The sequence below is a fragment of the Acomys minous genome (genome assembly GCF_964271855.1).
Source record: "Acomys minous genome assembly, chromosome: 7".
Taxonomy (NCBI): Eukaryota; Metazoa; Chordata; class Mammalia; order Rodentia; family Muridae; genus Acomys; species Acomys minous.
The window spans coordinates 67525717-67548543 of record NC_140488.1 but is presented as its reverse complement, the minus strand read 5'-3'; the positions used below and the strand labels follow the sequence as shown (position 1 = coordinate 67548543).

The following is a 22827-nucleotide window of genomic DNA, read 5'->3' as shown; positions in this document are numbered from 1 at the left end:
ATAATCTTCTAGGGGTGAAGGCTCTAGGTAGGCACCAACTCAACTTCTCCATTGTCAGTGAGTTATTTAGTTGTCTTTAGTAATAGAGCCTTGCCATTAGATTGTGGAGAGCAAACTATAGCCTTGGTAACAGTTTGGGTAGTTTGGGGTTTCCCACAAGATGCCTTTGGCCAATAATTCAATTAGATGTAACCTATTCCTTGTCTTGAAAGTTTTACTTGGTAACAAGAGAAGTCCAATTGGGGTTCTCTCTAACCTATTATTTGGTGATTTCATTTATCTTGCCTTCCTATATGTATTTATTTTAGGAAGCTTATATTGTATTAGGCTTCCATATTACCCCTCAAATAGCCCTGAATGATTTAGGGTCTTAAAGGTCATGTGAAATTTATTTGGTAAATTATAAGAAAGGCCCCTGCTGCAGCTTCTAGTTGAGAACCTCTAGACCTCTGAAAAAGCACATTAATGTTAATCTTGGCTATGCCTATGACAAGAGCTCACAGAAGGAGGTCCTGGATGGGCTTAGAGAGACAGCATTGGATGAGAGGTGTGTGGTGAAGTTCCTAGGTCAGAGACAACACGTAGGTACCGGCTTACGCATGTCTAAGTCTGAATAGCGTGGAAATGGAGGGATATCATGTGGTGTGAGTCTGGTATAGATTAGTCAAGAAAGTATACAGATGTGCCTCCTGCCTTTGCTGGGTCTAGAGTGTAGGTGTCTGGTTAGAATTCTGGATCAGGGTAAGCAGAGCATGTGGAGAAAATGCTTCCTATGTCTTGCTCTTGTGAGGTGGAGTAGATAGGTGGCAACAGCATGGTGTGAGGGTTCTGAGTCAGACTGAACAAGGGGTAATGACAATGAGACTTCTGGCTGCAGGTAGGACTGGAGAAGGAAAGATGAGGGAACTGAAGAGAACTCACAGATGTAGCTTTCCCCTGGGCCAGGATCTGAAGGCATGGTGGAGAGGAATGATGTGGGGTGAAGGTCCTGAGACAGAGTAGGCATGAAAGCACATGGCTTTGGCTCCCACCTGCTTCTTGGACTGAATAGATGGAATGAAGAACCTATTTGTAATTCCCAAGCTTAGTTTTTGTGCTATTGAAGTATTGCTATACTGAATTATTTTTATCTATGTTCTCCTCTAATATATTCAAAGTTTCTGGTCTTACATTATCATCTATGAACCGTTTTGAGTTGATTTTGTACAGGGTAATGTATAGATCTAATTTCATTATTGTAGCTTTATACCTTGCTATCCACACAACATTTATTGAATATGCTGCCTTTCATTTTCATAGCATGCTATTACACTTTATAAAAAGGTATCTAGCTATTTCTGTGAGCATTATTCTATTCTTTTGATATCTATGTGGTTTGGTCCACTATCAGACTGTTTCCATTACTATAACTATGTAGCATAATTTGAGAACAGATATTAATGGCATTACAACTTTGCACTTTCTGCTTAGGTTTGCTTCAGTTATTAAGGGATTTTTTTGTACTTGTGTATAAATTTTAGGATTATTTGTTCCATTTCTGTTACAAATATTGAATTTTATTGGAGATTTTGTTGAATCTGAAGAATGTTTTGGTAAGATGGACATTATCACAATGTTTACCCTGCCAGTCCAAGATCATGCAAAGTCTTAAGCTTTTATTAATTTTCACTATTTATTTATCATGATCTTAAACTGTTCATGATAGATGTCTTAATGACCTTAGTTATATTTATTTCTAGGTATTTTCTTGTTGAAGGTATTGTTAATGGTATTTTCTAACTGGTTTTTATTTGCAAATTGTTATTACTATATAGAACACTGATTTTGTGTGTTCATTTTGTATTCAGTAGATTTAAAAAGAAATGCCAACTTTTTCTGATGGAGTTTTTAGGCATTTTAAGTATGAGATTATTTTGTCTAAAAATTGGGTATTGTGACTTTTTAATATCTTATTTGTATCATTTTTGTTTCTTTTTCTTGTCTCAGTGCTCTAAAATTTGGAGTACGTATGGAAACCTGAGGTACATCAGGGTATTTATCAGAAATCTCTGCTTTTCTTTCTTTTTCTTAACAAAAGAAAACATACCTATAAACTTTTTTCTTGGTGCTACTTTAGGTCTATATTTTAAAGGTTCCGGTTAATTATGCTGCATTTTTCTTAATTCTGGGAGTTTTCTCCCCGATATTTAAATTTTTCATTGATTACTCAAGAGTGTATTATTAAGTCTTCATGTATTTTTCTAGTTTCTATTGATATGGATTCCACAATAAATTGATAACATACAATAACTTACTTTGATTCTTATACAGTTATTAATCCTTATTTTATGACCTAGATTGTGGTCTATTTAGAGACGGTTCTATGGGATACTAGAAAAATGAGTATTCTGTCTGTTGAATGGGATTTTATACAGATATTTACCAAGACCTTTTGATCTATAATTTAGCATGTTTCAAGTTATTTTACTAAATTTTAGTATGTCTGGTATATCAAAAAATAAATGTTAAGATACTGAATTAATACACAGTAATAATTTTATTATTTTGTGTTAATCGTATTATTTTGTTTTAATAATTGTATTAATATTTTGTGACTTTTTATATCCATGTGTTTCTTTTATGAAATTTAGATCCCCTAATAGTTTGGAGCATATGAATTTATGAATAGTTATCTCATTTTTATGAATTGAAACTTTTGTTAATATGAAGTGGCTTCTTGATTTCTTGAAGTTTATGCCAGTTTGTTTTTAGTTTCCAATAACTTCAAAGAATAACTTCCATCCTTTGGCTCAGTGTGTGTCTTTGGCAGTGAGGTATGTTTCTTAGACTCAACCAATACATACATCTAGTTTTTTATAAAGAAATATTAATTATATGTCATTGGTAAGTATAGTCCATTTGCATTAAAGTTCTTACTAAAATGTATTTACTAATTCCTATATTTTTTATTTTTATGGTTTATTAGATTATTTGTTCAATTATTTATCCCCTATTAGTTTAGGATCTTTCTGGTTTCCTACCTTAACTCTGTTTATCTATAGCCTCATGCAGATTATTGTTTCTTCCACACTTGTTGAAACTCTTTTCTTTGTATAGGTTGCTTTAATGTGACTTTTATGTATTTTTTTTAGGATTCCCTAGGACTGGCTTTGTGATTTGTATTTGTCCAGAAATGTTATTAGTTTTCTATCAACATTTAAAATTGGTTCTTCTAGAAATAGTCACCTCAATTGGCAATTATCTACCTTATTTATTGGCTTTTAAGATTACTGATGAATATCTGATTGTATTCTGATACATTGGCCTTTGGAGTTGAGTTGACAGTTTTTTCTCATGGTCTCTTATATTGTTTTTTTTTTTTTTTTTTTGCTTTGTATGATTTATATATTGACTACACTGTGACATGGAAAATTTATTTTCTTTCTTTTTTAGACTCAAGGACAACTTTATTGGATTTAGAAACAAACAACAAACTCAGGGAATATAAGCTATAAATCTCAACAGCTTCCCAGACAAGAATCAAAGTGAGAGAAAAAAAGCCAAGCTAGTTAATGACATGGAGGTCTGCCATATTATAGGGACAGAGTATTTAGGAAAAGATTAAAATTACCTAGGTTCTAGCCAGCATGCCAAAGAAAATATAGGGAAAATTAAAAGTAAAAGTAAAAGGGAAAACTACAACTTTTTGAGTTAAAGTGGCGCTACTCAGCAGAAGGTCATGAGTACTCAGGTTATAGGAACTGTACTAGGAGTGGGAGTTTTGGGAGTATAAAGCATTTCATTAAAGGATGAAAATTTCTGTTTCTATCATTAGCATGGTTTTAGGTTAATTCACATTTGTAGGAGTTACCCCTTAGCCAGGTGACCAACCCTGTCCAAATGCAATGTCAGGCCTTCACTTAGGCCAGAGAATTTATCTTTGTGACAAGAAGAGGTTTCCCCTTAATGTTCCTTTACTGCCTCTATAATATGCCCCAATTTGAATAAGTAAGTTTAAAATTAGTTATGAATCAGTTCAAGGATTAGGATCCACAAACACTTGTCACATATGTGGCCTTTGGCCATGATGAGGTTTCCGAGAGACCTAGGAATTTTTAAATTTTTGCTTTTTAGTCATGAGATAAAGTGGTTATTTTTTTGTGACCTATTTTACCCTAAACTGCCAAGCCAATTTCTGCTTGGCTTGAAAGTTTGTTATGTGACCTTGTTTATTGAGGTCCTAACTACCTTTTGTATACGGATGTTTATTTTCTTCTCTAGATTAGAGAACTTTTCCATCATAATTTCATTGAATGGATTTTCTAGTCCTTTTGTTATTACCTCAGGTACTTCTACCATACAGATTCTTTTATTTGTCTCTTCTTCATACCCCAAAGTTATTGGTTGTTGTGGCCAAGCATGTTTTCTTTATTGATACTTTTTTTCAAACATCAATAAAGGCAGCCAAACAGGTGGAAGACATAAAAGAGGCCTTTATTGATTTTGAATTCAATATTTTTTCTGATTTACCCTCTATCACTTATAGTCTTTTTATGATTAATTAAGTCTATTCATTATGTTTTCTATTGGTCATAGCCTCATCCTTTCTTACCTCTTAGCCCCACCCTCGCTCCCTTTCCCACATCTCCCTCCCTTATTCCTCAGAAGACGGAGCCTCCCTTCTAATCTCCCTGGATCATCAAGTCATATCAGGACTAACTATGTTCTCTTCCTCTGGCCTAGCAAGGCAGTCCTGCCAGGGGGAAGTGATTGAAAAGCTGGTGAGAGAGTCTATGGCAGAGACAGCCCCCACTACACTTACTAGAAAACCCAAATGAATCCTGAGCAGGCCATCAGCTATATTTTTTGTAGGGGACCTAGGTCCAGTCCATGCCAGGTCCTTGGATGGTTATTAAGTCTTGGCCGACCCATCTGTGCCCTGGTTAGTGGTTAGCTCTGTTGTTCTTCTTGTGAAGCTCCTGTCACCTTTAGGTCCTTTTCTCCTTCACCCCACTATTCTGCAAGGTTCCCTATGTATCACCCAAATTTTGGCTGTGAGTCTCAGCATCTATTTTGAGGCACTGTTGGATATAGCCTCTGAGAGGACAACTCTTCTTCTCTCCTATCTGCAAGAAAGCAGAGTATTGTTAATAATGCCTGAGGTTGTATTTCTCTCATGCAGTGGATCTTGGATTGGGCTATTGCTGGTGGGAGTGCAAACTTATACAACCACTTTTGAAATAAATTTGGCACTATTTCAGAAAACTGAGAATACTTCTACCTCACAACCCAGCTATACCACTCCTGTGTATATATTCAAAAGACTCTCCACCATATAACAAGGACACTTGTTCAACTACTTCATAGCAGCTTTATTCCTAATAGCTAGAAGATGTAAACATTTCATTTAAAAATTCTTATGTAGTTTCTTTCCCATATTACTATCTTTTATTGTCCCAATTGATTCTTAATCATTTTGGTGAACTTTTCCTTTATGTTTTTGATATTCTATATCCTGGTTTGAATTTATGTCATTATTTATACCCTTGTCATTACCATTTATTTTTACTGGAAAAATGAGATATTTTTAACTTATAGTTTACTCATTTTGATATCTTTGAATTCAGTAGTTGGGGAGTAACTAACATTCATTAGTTACTTTTTCTATCACTATGACAAAACACCTGAGAGAGGCAACTTTTAAAAGTAATTACTTCCATTGTGGCATGGATGGCATAGTGGTGTAAGTGAGTCAGTCTCAGGTTTCTACCAGGAAGTAGAGAAGCAAATTCCTGTGCTCAGGTGGCTTACTCATGTTCCCTTTTGTATTTCCTTTGTTGTTTTGAAAGTTGATTAAGTGCTTTGATCTTTTTAAGGAATATTTTTATTTTTTATATACACACTTATTATACATATATAAAATAAACTACATAAAGCAAGAAGAACCATGAAACAATCAGGGATTATATTCATGTTACGCTCATAGTATTTTGGCTATGTGTATTTGGCAACCTTGAAGAAAACATCATTCCTATTTTGATGAGTTTAAAATTCTGAATGTAAAACAATCTCCATCATATCTTATTATTATCAACATAAAACATCTATCTAGTCCTAAAAACATCTTAACCCCTAAACAATTAAGCTTAATTGTGAAACTAACCTATTTGGTCTTCAACCCCATCAGAGATTTGAGCAGGAATAAAATTAATTACCTGAGTAAATAGGAAGTGCAGGTTAGCAGCTTCCCAAATGAGAAGATGACAGAGATATTTTTCTGCCTGAACAGTAACCCATAACTCTCTATAACATTGGAGCATCATCTTCAGTCTTTTGGCCCAGTATATCTGATAGACATACTTATGAGGCAGGAACTATTGAGGACTTGCTTACCCTGTCTTAGCAGAGTTTGGCTGTCAACTCTACCGGCTTCCAAGCTTGCATATTTTTAGGTAGAATTCTGTCAGTGGTCAAAATGAGAACATTTTGCCCAGTTTCTTGTGTGCCACATTTGAAGCCATCTCCAATAAGGAGGTTCTTTGATATTCATCTTCTTTAAGGTAGGCTGGGTGTTGCCTGGAGTTAATCTGTCTTATTATCAAAGAATCCTTAAAATGATAAAAAACATCTTTAAATTCCATATTCTGTAGGACTCTGATGTTTTTGATGACCTTATCTAACTGTTTTACCTTATCTGTCTATAATATCATACCTATCTCTTATACCTAGGATGTATATTCTTGTGATATAAATAGAATTGTAATCGACATGACCATGATTTGATCAATTGACTTGTCTAAGTTACTTATCGTAAACAGCCTGCAATACATTTTCAGTGTATTGGAGGTAATCACTCAAATACTTTGATCTTTTGGAAGAGTCAGATTCTCTTGATTTTTCTTGTTTCTTATATTTTTGTGATGTGAATCTTTATCTGTTAGTTTATATATCTCTCCTGCTTTTATTTGGGAGATTTCCTTATTAAAAATCTCACTGTTAGAGATGAACCTCCAATATCATTCATAGAGGAAAAAATAAAATGATGTTACAGCAACCAACATCAAACTGTACTGAGATATATTAAAAATTGTGCAAACCCATTAATTTATCACCAATGACCTTTGAGCAATACAAAATTACAAAAATAAATTTTGGATGTGATAAAAATGTAAAAAGTACTTATCACCAGTAAGCAATTAGTATATTCATAGAGAAAAAGGGAAGGAAGAGAAAGGGGGAAAATGTAGGAACAAAATTAGACAAATTAAAGAACAAGAAGATGCATGAAGCAAAATTTATGGAGGGAGATAAAAAGAATGAGATTAGGAAAATTACATAAAAAAAGAAAAAGACAAAAACACCTAAATAATTAGAAAATGTGGTGTACAAATTAGCTGAATACAAGGACTATAAACATTCAAAACATGAGTTTAAAAATGAAAGCATGACTAAAAATATGGTGGAGAAAAACATGGATATGCAAGGATCAAAAAAGAAAGGAAAGGGGAAAAAGATTTTTCCAATGATTAAAAAATAGGTAAATCAAATTAAATGAATGTATAAAGGCTAATAAAATAAAAATTATTAATTACAATAAAGCACAAATATTGCTAAAGATATAGTAAAGAGAAAAATCTGGCAAGGACAGAAGACAAATACATAGAGAATAAAATTAAGTAGTGAAACAACTTTTTGTTTCTTAAAACTTGGAGATTCTATATAGGGAAAAATATTTCAGTTGGAGTTGCAGAGTCCTGATTTTTTTTATAATTTGTTCCCTATGGTTTGTTTAGTTTGTATAGGAAAAGTCTCTGATAGTCATCAGAGGCCTCTGCTGGCCAGAGTTAGCTTTGCAGTTTGGGCTGGTCAGGTTCTCTTACTCTCCTGTAGTCGGTAGATGTTAGCCCATGGGGTAGATTACCTTCCCATTGGGAATGTGGAAGCAATCACAGCATTGAGATCTGTTGAGGTGGGGGTACATGTCTTATTATTGTCTAGATCTTGGAAATATTAATCACTTTGCTGGAAGTTTAGAGTTCTTGGGCTCTAGTGCAGCAAATGATAGGCATATAGGTGAGTAACTTTAGGATTTGATCCAATAAGGAGTCTCAAGTTCAGGGTTTATGCACTCTCGTGTTTTATTTGTTGATGAGATCTACTCCTGGATGCCAAAATTGGTCTATGAACTTTCCTTGTGCATCCCGTTTCATGACCCGAGTGCTTACTCAGTCTACACATTTCAGATTTTCATGTCTGGCCTTCCCACCCACGATATCTGCTTCCTAGGACCAACTGAAACTTTGTTAATTAAACTCAGGCTCCATGACTTGTGGCTCTTCCATTCTCAAGAATCAAGTATAACACAGTTTTAAATAATAGACATTGTCTCAAGATGTCAGCCAGACTATTGATCTATGATTTATACCGAGTATCAAACTGAAATTCCCTTCTATTGTTGATCAGTTTATTTGAGGAAGCAATAGCATTTGAGCCATGTGAGGGCCGTGGACTTATCCTAAGGATAGATCTGCCAATGTGGTTTTTTTCCAGGATGGTTTGGATTTATTGTTTAAATGAGAAATCTGTTTTGCCTCCTCACAGAACTAAAAAGTCCTGTGGCTGGGGCTGTATTGACATCAGCTTACTACACTGTTTTGCAATGTCAATCTTTAGGGACAATTTTCAGTCATTCTTCCTCTGTATTTTTGACTGCTTAGGAGGAAAGTCATCTTTGTTTCTTTCAAATAGAACGTAATTTTGAAAATTTACATTTATTGTGGGGACATATGACACAACACACATGTGGAGGTCAGAGAACAACTTGTAGGAGTGTGTTATGCTTCCTTGATGTAGGTTCCAGGAGTTGACCTGGTGTTATTCTGCTTGGTAACGAATGCCTTCCCCTGCTGAGCCATTTTACAGGCCATGATTGTTTTGTATGCTGATTCTTCTTAACTGTATTACCCAGAGAAGTCTTGTAGAATTATGTCTTGTCCACAATTTGTTAAGGCAGAATTATTATTCTAAGTTTCCACATAGCATTCTTATTCCCTATTCTCTTACTCTGGCAGTGTTTCATGCTTCATTTACACACACACACACACACACACACACACACACACACACACACACACAACACACACACACACACACACACACACAGACACAGACACACAGACACACACAGACACACACATCTGCAAAAAGAGAGAAACAGAGACAGGAACAGAGAAAGAGACAGAAAGACAGAGAGGATGCATATCTATCCATCTGTGTATCTATCTATGTATCTATCTATGTATCTATCTATGTATTTATGTATCTATGTATCTATGTATCTATCTATCTATCTATCTATCTATCTATCTATCTATCTATCTATCTATCTATCTATCTAATCAGTTATTAATACGTGTGAGGAGAAAACTATTTATGTTGTAGAGAAAGGAACCAGGGAGATGGCTTTGGTTAAAAGTGTGTGCTGATACTTAGAGCACCTAAATTTGGTTCCCAGTATTCATACAGGGTAGCTCACAACTTCCTTTAACTTCAGTTACATAGGAATTTGATGCCTGTGACCTTGGCCTCTGCTAGAATCTGCAGTAATGTGCATGTACTACTTGACTTAGACAGATAATTAAGACACATAATTAAATGTTGGAGAAGATTAGGGTGTTAGTATGAGTATAACATATTATATAACATTATCAAAGAATTAAAAATATGATAGATATTGATTTACATTCAGAATTTTAGACACACCAAGATAGGAAAGTTGTTTTCTTTAAGGCTGCCAAATACAAATAGCCAAAACACTATGACTGTAACAATTATATAATTGCAGATTGTTTCGTGGTTCTTCTTGCTGTAAGAAGCTTATTGTATATATGTGTAATAATAAATAATAAATAATAATAAATGAAGAAGGTATAATGAGAAAGGAATTAAGAATACATACTTTTAATTCTAAAATCAAAACATACCTTTCAAATTTCAGCTAAAATATAGCCAAGTCACTGAATGATATTCTGGTAAAATTAAGCTTCATGTTTCTTCTATTTTCTGAAAGATACAGACCCATTGAAATTCAATTCAATTTATAGTTCAGATACTCACCCTCAAAGATCCACTATTTTTGCACAATGGGCTATTTTTCTCAAGTTTATGCAGTATCCCACAGAAAGTGTAAGACAAATAAAATTCTAAGTTCTACAGTTCTTTGCTTTGTGATATCAGAAAATGAAAAGATAGATTATTCATACTTTATTTTATTTTTATCTGTTCCTCCTAGACAAAGCATGCAGCATATTTAATCTTTCTTTAAATGGAAGAATGTGATACATTTGTATACATTTTTATAATTTTTAGAGATTCCCAAACAAGTTTCACTCCACGGTAATACAAGTTTATATAGAACAACAGAGGATATGTGACAATCTGAAGGTTCTATCAAGAGAGCATCGGAACTCATATATCCTTGACCAGTCCTCCTCTATTAGGCAAGATTATCCTCTTCAACCAAACATGCAGCTTTGGGAGAGATACACATGGAACAGTGAAGGAGGAAGTGGTCACCTGTTTAGTCAACCAGATCAAATGAATCATCAGAGAATGTTTGATTATAAAACATGATCTGGAGTTAGGGAGGATTCAAGATGGTGGCACCGAACATGCACAGTATCTAATATGTAGGACAAGGACTAGGCACCTGGCTAGGAAGCTACAGACCACAAGCCCTGGAGAGCCTTAGTTGAGAGGGGTCTACACAGTACAGAACACAGGTGGGTCTGGTCTTGGGCCATCCAACTGGACCCTCATGGGTGCCCAGTCCCCAGAGTTTGGACCCATATCTGCTGGCGAGCTGCAGCCCTACTCTATATCATGGACTTGGTATTTGGGACTGAACTGTGGGCAGAGTCTGGAGCTGCTGAACTGGGGAAAATTGATGGATCTGACCTCAGGCCACCCTGCCATTCCATAGAAAGCCCCATGGGCTAGCGACCACATGGGCACTCTTTCTTTCTCCCTCTCTGACTGATCTGTGGAGCACACAAAAACAATATCAGTGCCTGCTGGCCCAGGGGAAACCGAGAGTGTGGATCTGGGATAGATCTGACCTCACATCATCTGGCCAGTACACAGAGGGTCTCAGGGCCCACATAGGGGCCCAGGTGGCTGTGGACACATTTTCCAGCTACAGTTCCATAGCTACACACTTGGATTGATAATGTAAGGTGGCATGGTCTGAACAGGGTGGAAATCTAGCCAGCTGCCACAGCCCAGCAGGGTCTCCCATGCTCTTGGGAGGAACTGAACCAACCTGAGGGGATCAGGAAGAAACTTAGCCATCCACCCCAAACCAGGGAGCTGGTCTGCAAGCTCAGGTGGAGCCTAGCCAGCTGGCACAACACATTGGGAGTTCCTGAGTACTCAAACGGGACTGAACTGGCCTGAAGTGATTGGGCAGAAGCCTAGGCAACCTCCACAAGCCAGAGGGCATTCGCTGCTCTCTCATGCAGCAATGAACCTAGGCCCCATGGCCTGGACGGATCAGGCTGAAGCCTAGTAAACCTATACAAGCTAGCAAGGGTTCTGGCACTCCAGGGTGGACTGAGCCTAGGCCCCCAAAATCCCAAGTGCCTGAGGGCAGTGTGTTCAAAGCCAAACCTAAAGCAGGATAACCAGCTTAATGCACACTACCTCAAACTGATCCTTAGGCTGTAGACCACCAGAACCTGCTTCTGCTGACATAGTGGGGAGCCCAAGGTGTGGAACAAAGTCTGCTGGAGCTGAAACAAGGTCACCTGCCTGATCCAAGGAAGGGTTCCTTGATCCCTGCAGGTGAGGGCTCTCGACCGACCTATAGACACTCACCAATGAACTACTGTCAACAGTCAGTGAAGGACACCAGAAACTACCTCCCAATTTCACAGACAGCAAAATGACTAAAGGCCAGAGTAAAACCATAAACAACAAAATCCGAAACAACATGGCATCTCCAGATCCCAGCTATCCCAAAGAATTCAATCCTGAGAACTCAAACACAAATGAAGCATAAAAAAATGACATCAAATCCTTAGTAATGAAGATGATAATGGAGGAAATGAATAGAATCTGTAAACAAATGCAAGATGATGCAACCAAACCAATTGAAAGCATTAAAGAGGCCTATAGAGAGGCACTGGAAGAAAATTCAGGAAAATACAAATAATCAAATGAAAGAAATCAATAAAACAGTTCAATATCTGAGGATAAAAATTCAAACAATTATAAAAATACAGGCAGAAGAAAGCATGGAACAAGAGAACTTAAAGAAAGCAGGTAATGCATAGGTAAGCTTCTCTAACATAATTTAAGAGATGGAGGAAAGAATCTTGGGAGTAGAAGATACAATTGTAGAAATTGATGCAAACATCAATTCGAAAAATTCCTGATAGAAAACATCGAAGAATCAAAGACACCATGAAAAGACACAACCTGAGGATAATCAGCATTGAGGAAAGAGAATACGCCTGGCTCCAAGGCACAGGAAAAGATTTTCAACAATATCATGGAATAAAATTTCCCCAATTTAAAGAAGGAGATGCAATTAAACATACAAGAGCCTTACAGAACACATAGGCAAAAGTCTTGCAAACCCTAAGAGACCACAGATGCCAGTCCAGACTACTATACCCATCAAAACTTTAAGTAACCATTGATGAAGAAAACAAGATATTCCATGACAAAAACAAATTGAAACAGTACCTACCCACAAATATGGCCCTACAGAAGTTATTAGAAGGAAACTCCAACCCAAAGTGACAAACTACAACCAAAATAACATGGGAAAAAGATATCTTCACTGTTGCAAAACATAACTACACAAACACTCTAGTGCAACCAACATCAAAATCAAAGGACTAAACAGTCACTGGTCATTAATACCTCTTAACATCAATGGTCTCAATTCTCAAATAAAAAGACACAGACGAACTGTATGGGTACACAAATAAGACCTAACATTCTGCATTCAAGAAACACATCTCAGCCACAAGGATAGACATTACCTCAGGATAAAAGGCTGGAAAAAGGTATTCCAAACAAAGATACACAAGGAGCAGGCTGGTGTAACCATTTTAATATCTAGTAAAATAGACTTTCAACCAAAATTAATTAAAAGAGATGAGAAAGGACACTTCATACTCATCAAAAGTAAAGTCAACCAATAACAACATCAAAATTCTGAACATCTAAGCCCCTAATACAAGGGCACCCACATTTGTAAAAGAAATATTAACAAAACTTAAACCACATATTGATCCCTACACATTAATAGTGGCATATTTCCACACTCCACTGTCACCAACGGATAGGGCAACAAAACAGAAACTAAACTGAGAAATAATGACACTAACGAATGTCATGAGTCAAATGGATCTAACAGATATCTACAGAAACACAAAACACAAAACACTATACCTTCTTTTCTGTACCTCATGGAACCTTCTCCAAAACTGATCATATAGTAAGTCACAAAGCAAGCATCAACAGATACAAGAAGCTTGAAATAATACCTTGTATCATATAAGAGCACCATGAACTAAAGCTAAACTTCAACTACAGAAATAAAAAGCCTACACACACATGGAAAATAAACAACTTTCTACTTAATGACAGCAGGGTCAGGGAAGAAATAAAGAAATTAAGGACTTCCTGAAATGCAATGAAAATGAAGGAACAAGATGACCAAATTTGTTGGACATACTGAAAGCAGTGCTAAGAGGAAAATTCATAGCACTATTGTCTTTATAAAGAAATTGGAAACATCTCATATAGGCGACTTAATGACACATCTGGAAGTGCTAGAAAAAAAAGAAGCAGAAACATCCAAGAGGAGTAGATGACTGGAAATAATTTCATTGCTGACATCAATAAATTAGAAACAAAGAGAACAAATTCAAAGAATTAAACAAACAAACAAACAAACAAACAAACAAACAAACAAACCAGGAGGTAGTTCTTTGAGAAAATCAGCAATATAGACAAACCATTAGTCAAACTAACTAAAAGGCAGAGAGATATTATCCAAAATCAACAAAATCAGAAATGAAAATCGAGAAATAACAACAAACACTGAAGAAATACAAAGAATCATAAGATCCTAGTTCAAAGGCTTATATGCCACAAAATTTGAAAATCTAAGGGAAATGGACAATTTTCTTGATTGATTCCACTTGCCAAAATTGAATCAAGATCCTCTAATTCTCCCACAGAAATAGAAGTAGTCATTAAAAGTTGCCCAACCAAAAAATCCCAGGGCCAGAAGGTTTCAGCCCAGAATTCTACCAGACCTTCAAAGAAGATCTAATATTGATATTCTTCAAGCTACTACACAAAATAGAAATTGATAGAACATTAGTAAACTTATTCTATAAGGCCACAGTTACTTTGATACATAAATCTCATAAAGACCTAACAAAGAAAGAGAATTTCAGACCAATTTCTCTTATGAATATTGATGCAAAAATGCTCAATAAAATACTCTGAAACTTAATCCAAGACCATATCAAAGATATCATTCACCATGACCAAGTAGGCTTCATTCCAGGCATTCAAGGACAATTCAATACATGGAAATCCATCTGTGTAATCCACCATACAAACAAACTGAAAAGAAAAAAACTACATGATCATCTCCTTACATGCCAAAAAAATTCTACAGAATACAACAATCATTGATGTTTAAAGATTTGGAGAGATTAGGGATACAAGGCACATATCTAAATATAATAAAGGCTATATGCAGCAAGCCTATAACCAACATCAAATTAAGTGGACAGAAACTCAGTGACATTCCTCTAAAATTAGGGAACACACAAGGCTGCCGTTTTCTCCATATCTCTTCAATAGAGTTCTTGAAGTTCTAGATAGAGCAAAAAGAAAACAAAAGGAGATCAAGGGGTACCAAATGGGAAAAGATAAAGTTAAATTATTCATATTCGCAGATGATATTATAGTGTATGTAAATGACCCACAAACTTCCACCAGAGAACCCCTACAGCTGATAAACACCTTCAGTAAAGTGTCTGGATGCAAAATCAACTAAAAAATGTCAGTAGCCTTCCTGTGTACAAAAGACAATTGTGCTGAGAAAGAAATTAGGGAAACTACACCTTTTACAACAGCCACAAGCAATATAAAGTATCTAGAAGTAACTCTAACCAAGCAAGTGAAAGACTTGTTTGAAAAAAACTTCAAATCTCTGAAGGAAATTGAAAATGACATCAGAGGATGAAAAGATCTCCCTTGTTTGTGGATCGGGAGAATTAACATAGTAAAAATGGCCATGTTACCAAAATACCTACGCAATTTTTAAGACATTGAAAGATTAGTTCTCAACTTCATTTGGGAAAAAAAACCAGAATAGCTAAAACAGTCCTGTACAAGAACAAGATCCTCTGGAGTAATCTCCATTCCTGATCTCAAGCTGTACTACAGAGCAACAGTACTTAAAACAGCATGGTACTGGCACAGTAATAGACTGGTTGACCAATGGAATCAAATCAAAGATCCAGAAATAAATTGACACACATACTGACACTTGATATTTGACAAAGCCAAATCTATGCAATGGAAAAAGGATAGCATCTTCAACAAATGGTGCTGGTCTAACTGGATGAATACATGTAGACAAATGGAAGTAGATCCATATTCACCACCAAGCACAAAACTCAAGTCCAAGTGGATTAAAGACCCCAACATAATACCACACACACTATGTCTATTAGAAGAAATAGTAGGGAAGAGCTTGGAACTCATTGGCACTGGAGACAACATCCTGAACAGAATACCAACAACCCAGGCCTTACCGTCAACAATTAATAAATGGGACCTCATGAGGCTGAGAAGCTCCTGTAAGGTAGAAGACTCTGTCAACAGAAAAAATCGACAGGATACAGACTGGGAAAAGATCTTCACTAACCTTACATCCAACAGAGGGATAATATCCAAAATATAAAAAGAGCTCAAGAAATTAAACATCACCAAACCAAGTAACTCAATTAAGAAATGAGGTTCATAATTAAACAGAGAATTCTCAACAGAGGAATATCAAATGGATGAGAAACACATAGAGAAATGGTCAGCATCCTTAGGCATCAGAGAAATGCAAATCACAATGACTCCAAGATTCCACCTTAAACCCATCAGAATGGCTAAGATCAAAAATTTAAGCGATACCATATGCTGGCTAGGTTGTGGTGAAAAGGGAACATTCCTTCATTGCTGGTGGGAGTACAAGCTTGTACAACTACTTTGGAAATCAATCTGGCACTTTCTCGGAAAACTGGGAATAGTACTACCTCAAGACCCAGTTATTCCACTCCTTGGAATATACCCATAAGACTCTACCACACAACAAGGACATATGCTTCACCATGTTGATAGCAGCCTTATTCATTGTAGCCAGAACCTGGAAACAACCTAGATGTCCCTCAGTCAAAGAAATGGATATAGAAACTGTGGTACATTTTCACTATGGGATACTACTCAGCTATTAAAAACAAGTACGTCATTAAATTTGCAGGCAAATGGAACTAGAAATAATCATCCTGAGTGAATTATCCCAGACCCAGAAAGACACACATGGTATATAATCACTTATAATTGGACACTAGCCCAAATAGAGATGTCCCTTGAAAGTCTTCACTTAGCCGGAGATTGGAGTAGATGCTGGGACTTCCTAATGGGACTACAGGTGAGAGAGGTAAGGGAGAATGTGGAAATAGAAGGATGTAGATGGTCCTAGAAACCTACAAGAAGACCATTAATGCTGGTGGATCTGAACCCAGGAGAGTCTGCTCAAACTACTTGTACCAACCAAGGACAATGCATACAGTTCAGTAAACATAGAACTCCTATCCAGATCTAGCCAATGAACAGCACACCCTCCACAGTTGTGTGGATAGCAGGGACTGACTCTGACATGAACTCTGGTCTCCCCTATTTGACCACTTCCCCTGGGTGGGGAGACCTAGTGGCACTTGGAAAAAGAGTAAACAGGCTACCAGGATCAGATCTGATAGGCTGTGATCATATGGTGGGGGTAGAAGTCCTCTCTGTCACAAACCTAGGTGTGCGGAAATAGGTAAAAGAGGGAGGGAGGGGGGAACGGGAAGGTACAAGAGAGGGGATAACAATTTAGATGTAATCTGAATACATTATTTAAAGGAAAACTATGATCTGCCTTGGTGGAGGGGGCTCATGTCTTTTATTCCAGCACTCAGGATTCAGAAGCAGGCAGATCTCCATGAGTTTGAAACCAGTCTGTCTACAGAGTAAGATCCAGGACAGTCAGGGCTTCACAGAGTAATCCTGTCTCAAGAAACTAAAAAACCAAATCAAACCACTACCAATGCTGCAGCAGCTGCCTCTACCACCGCTGTTGTGACCACCACTCCACCACCACACCAACAACAACTTATGATTTGTTCATCATAAATAAGGATCCATCATATACATTTATTTTTAGCTTTAGAATCTACTTATATGAAATATTTGTGAGGATAATTTCATGTGTTCACACATCTCTCTTGCATAGGAACTCAACCACTCAAAAGTCTAGAAGAAGTGGAAGAATAATAAAATTTCAGCAAAAGACTGGGTTGTTTGAAAGAACATCACAGATTTCTATTAAGCAAATGACTTAATAAATTTTAGTAAATTTTGTGGGGAGAAGAAACGAAGTACAAGGTATGTTCCAATGATGAGTTAGAAATGTTGGATTTCAATCATTCAATTTGGATTCTTGCTTTATATTATGAATATTATAGAATGGTTGTATCCAGAATGTTTAGGTCTAGAAAGGTGCTACAAACAGGAAACACTTGTGCTTATGCTTCTAGAACTAAATCTGAGTGGATGCACATGATTCAATGTAGCAAATGTCTTTTGAGGTATACAATCAGCCAGGAGATTCTGTTGATAGTGGGAAATACTAAAATATATTATTAGATTGCTGGTGTAAAAGAAATGTAAATATGATGGCATTTTTGTAAGATAGGTGAAATGATGATTCATCAGAGGTTTCTAATGAGACAGGTATCTTATCTGTGTTTGGAAAGATAAACAGGAAATTCTAGGTGATGAATGACAAATAACTCTTATACCAGAAACTAAAAAAAAAACCTAGTTGCTTGTATTAACGATATGTTTTTGTCAGGTATTAACCCTAGTTTTCCATAATATATTCTGACACAGTATTTTCCCTCACTCTCTAGTGTACAGAGGCTTCTGGACAATCTTCATTATATTAGGTGCTGCTTCTGGTCTGTCAGGGGGATTTCTGCTGGTGTATGGGGTGCCCTTCGCCAGTGCTGGATGTTATAAAGTAGGAGGTGGCTTCCTGATGATATCAGGTAAGTGGCAACATCACCTTATGAACACAAACTGTAAACACAAAGTCATGTACACAAGCGTATTTTTCTATGAAATCTGTACTTGAAGACAAACAGGATTTATAAGAAAGAAGTTCTGAGTAAACTAGTGATGGTAAGTTGAGTATATTCCTTTAATGTAAACTTTTCATAAACATTTGTTTTCTTATTCTATAAATGGAAAATTTGTTCTTAGTTGTATTATAGAAAGATCATATTCTACAATTTATATGCATTTACATATATTGAATGTTGATTTTTCTCATCTAAATGTATTATAGATATGAGAAAATGCAGAGGTTTGAGAAGACTTAAATGTGAAAAAGAGCTTATAAACTTGAGGATCCCAAAGACAGCCTGAATGGCAACTTTGTAGGTACATATGGGGAGAAGAGCATGACATAAGGTTAATATCTTCAGACAAAAGATGAGAAAAATTTGTTTATTTCTTGGGTTATGATCAGGAGTTTGTATTTTTCCAACTTCACTAAAAATTCATAATGTTTTAATTTGTGATGTCATTATCATGGCCTAAAGGAAATGTCATAGTTCTTTTGCTACATAGAAAGTTTATAACATGAGGTCATTTCCATTGCAAAAAAACACAAACAAACAAACAAACAACAACAAAAAAAACCACAGATAGAATACATAACGTTGAATAGTGAAGACAAGTTACAAAAAAAGCCAAGGCAAAATATCTGGGTGTATAATTTATATGTATATATTCATATGCATTTACTTTCATATATTTATTATAGAATACCTAAGTCTAGCCAAGTAACATATTGATTGCTTTTATACATGGCTATCATTTTTCTTTGAGCCACTTAATATATATCTTCTCATCATTTTCAAGAATCTTATACAACAATTTTACATATAATACATACATGTAATTTCACATGTTACCTTACAAAAACAGAGGATATCTTGGAAGATTCCTTGGAAACAGTTTCTTAAGTCTTCAAAGCCATAAAATAACAAAGGAACAAATCAGTTTAATTGAAGAACCTTTCTGGGAACTTATTTATAATAGCTCTTCCACGAACACAGGCAGGCAAAGAGCAGATTTTGAAGCTGTAAAGATACATAAAGATACCTTTACTAACTCAAGCCAGTTAAAATCTCCAGCACAGAGAAGCTGGGTGTAGTGGCATAACACCTTTAATTCCAAACAGTTGGAAGGTTGAGGCAGGTGGATCTCTGTGAACTCCAGTCCAGCTTGGTGTATCTATTATGTGAGTTCCAGGACAACCAGAGTTAACATAGTGAGATCTTGTCTTGAAACAAACAAACCAACAATCAATCAAACATTCTAGCATAGAGTGGGGAGGGCCTCCTGAAGTCTCACCATGCCTAGCTAAGAAATGATTGACCACTGATGCTGCTAGGATAGGAAAGATAGTGCCCCCACTCAAAAAAACATGGCTATACATATATGAGCAGCACTGATTGGACTCAGTGGGTTGCACAACAAAATGACAATGCAAAAGGAGTTGAAGCTGGAAGGGTAATATATTAGGGAGGGGAGCCATGGTGTGTTGGAAGGAAGAAAGAGGAATATAGTTAAGAAGCATTACAAAGAGCTATGAAACTTTAAGTGATACATTTTTATAAAGGAAATTCAAAATAGAAAGAAGTAGGAGGGATATGAAAACAAGAATGTATTTACCACAATCTCGGTTGTAGCATGGTTATATGTTTGTATTCAATATGGAGTGAATTAGGGTCTCTTTGAAAATAATAAATGAAATTTTATTATGTTAAATATTTTAAGACTTTAGTAAGCATTTGTAAGTACTCAATACATACCCAATTGAATGAATTTGAGAGAGAAACTTAACAGTTTAAAATCTTGAATATAGACAGATAGCTGTGGTACCCAGAGTTCAATTTGGCTCAGCCTAGATTTTCTTAGAATCTGCTTTTAATTTCTGTTGTCAAGCTCAGAGACAGCCTCCATAAATCAACTACTTACATGTTATTTTCTTTTATGGAGATGTAAGGCAAGGTTTTGTATATGCCAGGCGAGTGCTTTGCAATGTGCTACATCTTAGCACATTGTTTGTGGTACTTTGATGTATGGATTTCATCATAAATTAATGAGGTGTAGATAAATATTTTACTCTACTTTCAAATAATGTACTCTCATTGAGACTGAGGTCTATAAATACATGGGCATCATTAACAATTTAAAGAAGCTTCATGGATTGATTGCTACCTTAAGGGATTTGATTTCTCTAGCTGTTGCATGTTATATTCCACTAAAAATAACTTCCCAAAAGGGAAGTCACATTTTAAATAAAAGATAAACTAGAAAGCAAAACTTGATAAGGCTTGGGGAATATGACACAACCAGTATCACAAATTACATATAGGTGATAATTTTACTATTTGATGTAACTGAATAAACATGTGGTTTTTTTCATCTGAGTTTCCTGTATGTTTATACTCAAGATGTTACAGAGAAAATATACAGAATTCTTTCTTATTTAATAGTTTTTCTTTGACACCTCAACTTTCCCTATTGGCACTCTTCACCAGCCATTCTTCGATCTCTTCTCAAGCTTTACTTCCCTTCATAATACTATCCTTTGTATATATTCATAAGTAATTCATATACTAAAGATTCTCAGCATTATATAGCTAGGTCAGGTCATACCACAAAATCTTAGATATTCAACTATCAACATGGAACTTTACAAAGCCATAGATTGAAGAGTATTCAGACCCCATCATGTTTTCCAAGTTTACAAAGAAGAAATTCTAATGTCCTTACCATAAGCTACATTGCCTTGTACGATTTGTACCATTATTGTTCCACTTTTACAATGTTAACCTTGTTTCCTACAAGTATTCATTGTTTAAATTCATCTATAGTGATACATTGGCTGTTTATTGGATACAAGATGTTTTGCATTGGCTATAGTCTCCATGAATATTTATCTCCTTAGATTGTGTCACTAATTATTTCATGTTATTTTTGTTTTTAAGATATTTTCTATCATGTCAAACTTACTTAAAATCTTTGTGTCCTATCACTAACCAGTGTTCATAATACTTTGTCATTTTTTTTACAGTTTACACAGACATTGTAAAATTCTAAAATACTATATTAATGACAGTTATTATTTATGATTTGTTTCCTGTTGCTGGAATGCAGGGTCCAGTAAGGCAACTGATGTTATGTTCACTGATATAATCTAGTGATGCAGCAAGTATGTGGCATATGGTAAATGTTCAGTAAATATTTTCTGAATGAATAAATATATTGTTCAAGATATCAAATCTACAGAACTTTAAAAACACAAATTTCTCCATCATCATACCTGTGAATGAAAGTGAATGAGAGAAAATAATCTCATGATGCCGCCCAAAATTTAATTATAATAAGATACACAAAAGTAATTTTGAATCTTCTTTTAAAATGAAGGTAGATAATCTATTGCCTAGGTAATAGAACTGTATATATATATATATATATATATATATATATATATATATATATATATATATAATATTGGTAAATCCTTATAAAAAACATAGCTCTAAAGATTCAAAGCTAAGATCCATATATGAGAGAGAACAGATTATGTTTGTCTTTCTGGGTCCTGGCTAATTACTCAGAATAATTTGTTTCCTGTTATATTTATTTATCAGAGAATTTCATTTTTCTTTAAAGCTGAACAAAATTCCATGTACCACATATTTATCATTTATCCATACATTGATAGCTATCTACACTGATTGCTTTATCATCTATTGTAAACAGAGCATCCATTTACATTGATGAGCAAGTGCTTCTGTTGTAGGATATAGAGTCCTTTGGATATAAGCCCAGGAGTGACATAGATACTCATATGATAGTTCTATTTCTAGCCTTTTGAGGTAAATATAACACTGATTTCCATGCTGGCTGTACCAGTTCACTCTCATCAACTATGAGCAAAGCTTTCTCATTCCTTATGTCTGTATGAACATTTGTTTATATTTTGAGTTTTTTTGTTTGTTTTGTTTTTTTATGATAGTCATTCTGACTGGGGCAAGAATCAATCTCAGTGTAGTTTTAATCTGCATTTCTCTTATGGATAAGTGATGTCAAACATATTTAAAATATTTCTTAGACTTGTGTTTCTTTATGTAAAATCTTTCACACTAAATTTTATCCCATAATATTGGGTGCTTACTCATTCGATTGACCATTTCCATTGCTGTTAAAAAGTTTATATTTGCTTTGTGTTTTAGTTTCTTCAGTTTCATTTGTCCATGGTTGGCCTTTATTTGTTTCTAGAGTGAAGGAAGTTCTACTTAGACAGTCCTTAACTATATCTATATTGTGTTGTAAATGCTTTACCTTTTTTAAATACAGCATTTCAGGGATTTTTAAAGAATAGTTTTTTATATGTATTTTAATGTTTCATATGTTTAT

At 35.4% G+C, this 22827-nt stretch overlaps 1 protein-coding gene across 1 annotated transcript in view; it reads left to right on the top strand.

The window, feature by feature from the left end:
* The window catches only part of LOC311601913 (transmembrane protein 182-like), a 68701-nt gene that overhangs the window by 23019 nt on the left and 22855 nt on the right, over positions 1–22827 (top strand). The window contains exon 4 of the mRNA XM_084789679.1: positions 18240–18377. Within this exon, the coding sequence (XP_084645805.1) occupies positions 18240–18377 (138 nt within the window). The remainder of the gene's footprint in view (positions 1–18239; positions 18378–22827) is intronic.